The sequence below is a fragment of the Emiliania huxleyi genome (assembly GCF_000372725.1).
Source record: "Emiliania huxleyi CCMP1516 unplaced genomic scaffold EMIHUscaffold_5672, whole genome shotgun sequence".
Lineage (NCBI taxonomy): Eukaryota > Haptophyta > Isochrysidales > Noelaerhabdaceae > Emiliania > Emiliania huxleyi.
Genome location: NW_005197744.1, coordinates 455 through 1543, shown reverse-complemented (window position 1 = coordinate 1543; position 1089 = coordinate 455). Strand labels below are relative to the sequence as shown.

The 1089-nt window shown below is 66.8% G+C and overlaps 1 protein-coding gene across 1 annotated transcript; it reads left to right on the top strand.

Moving 5' to 3' along the window:
- Positions 1-3: 3 nt before the first annotated feature.
- EMIHUDRAFT_374265 (hypothetical protein) lies at positions 4-597 on the top strand (the record flags this gene model as incomplete). The annotated part of the gene is made up of 3 exons (XM_005765106.1): positions 4-222; positions 245-417; positions 438-597. Coding segments are annotated over exons 2-3 (216 nt in total), but the record flags the coding sequence as incomplete, so codon positions are not given.
- Between the last annotated feature and the right edge of the window lie 492 nt (positions 598-1089).

Genomic DNA, 1089 nt, shown 5'->3' with positions numbered 1-1089 from the left:
CCGGAGCAGACGCTGGGGGGACACTCGCGCCCGGAGGCGGTACGCACGACCCGGAGGCGTGGGGATGGGGGGGGGCCGCGCCGCCGCCGCCGTGCCGCCTTCTCCCGCTTTGACCTCCCCCAGCTGCTTCTCCTCAAATCAACCTGTGAGCTTGCGAGGCGGCGGGGGTGGGAGTGCTCTCGGGCGGCGTGTGCGAGCGCGCGCGGCGCGAGATCTCTTTCGTTATATCAATAAGGGCGTAGACATATCAAGCACTGCCTTTGATGCCTTTGCAAGAACCGCCAGCGGCGGTGGTCGAACCGGTTCGCGGTTCGAGCCGGGACCTTTTGGCTCCCGGTTCGGAACTCGCTTGGAGGGTTGCTTCGCTCTCGCGGCGGGCGCGTGGGTGCGTGTGCGCGTGCGCTGCTGCAAGGCGAGGCGAGGCGAGGCGAGGCGCGGGGCGGCGCGGGGCGGCGCGGCGCGGCGAGGCGGGCGGCGGCGGCGCGCGGTCGTTCCTTTTGCCCGGGTGAGGCGTGGCTTGCGCGCCGCGTGGTGATGACGCAGCACGCTGAAAAGTCCTTGGTGAGCCACCGCGGTGGCAGCGAGCCAAAGCAAGCCACCTGCCGCATGACGGGTTGACCGCGTCTTCTCTGAGTCTCTGGGCAGAGAGGAGCCAGTACTCCTCTGTTCAACGCATAGGCGATCGCAAGTCGACCCCTGCCATCGCGCTGGCGCGTGCTGCCGCTCCTTTCTGCGCGACAGTTCCGATGAAACCGTGCTCCCCTCCCGTGACGGCCCGAGCCTCAACTCCAGGCTCAGCTGAGAGATATACTGCTACTGGTGGCTGAGCGTCGGAGGTGCCCTCTCAGCTATGTGTCTTGGTCCGTGAGGACCGTCTGCCAGCTCCCCTGGTCATGCGCTAGCCGTCTAGGCCGATCGGTCCCCGGCGGCCGTATTTGTGTGTTGCTGCTGTGCGGCCTCGCAGTAGCCTTGCCGGGCTGCCCCCAGCGAAAGATAACTTCAACAATCACTTCAACACTGGCGATACGGCAACCGCTACACGCGCATAGGTCATACGCAACACGTGGGCAGCCTCCCCCCCCGTGAAAA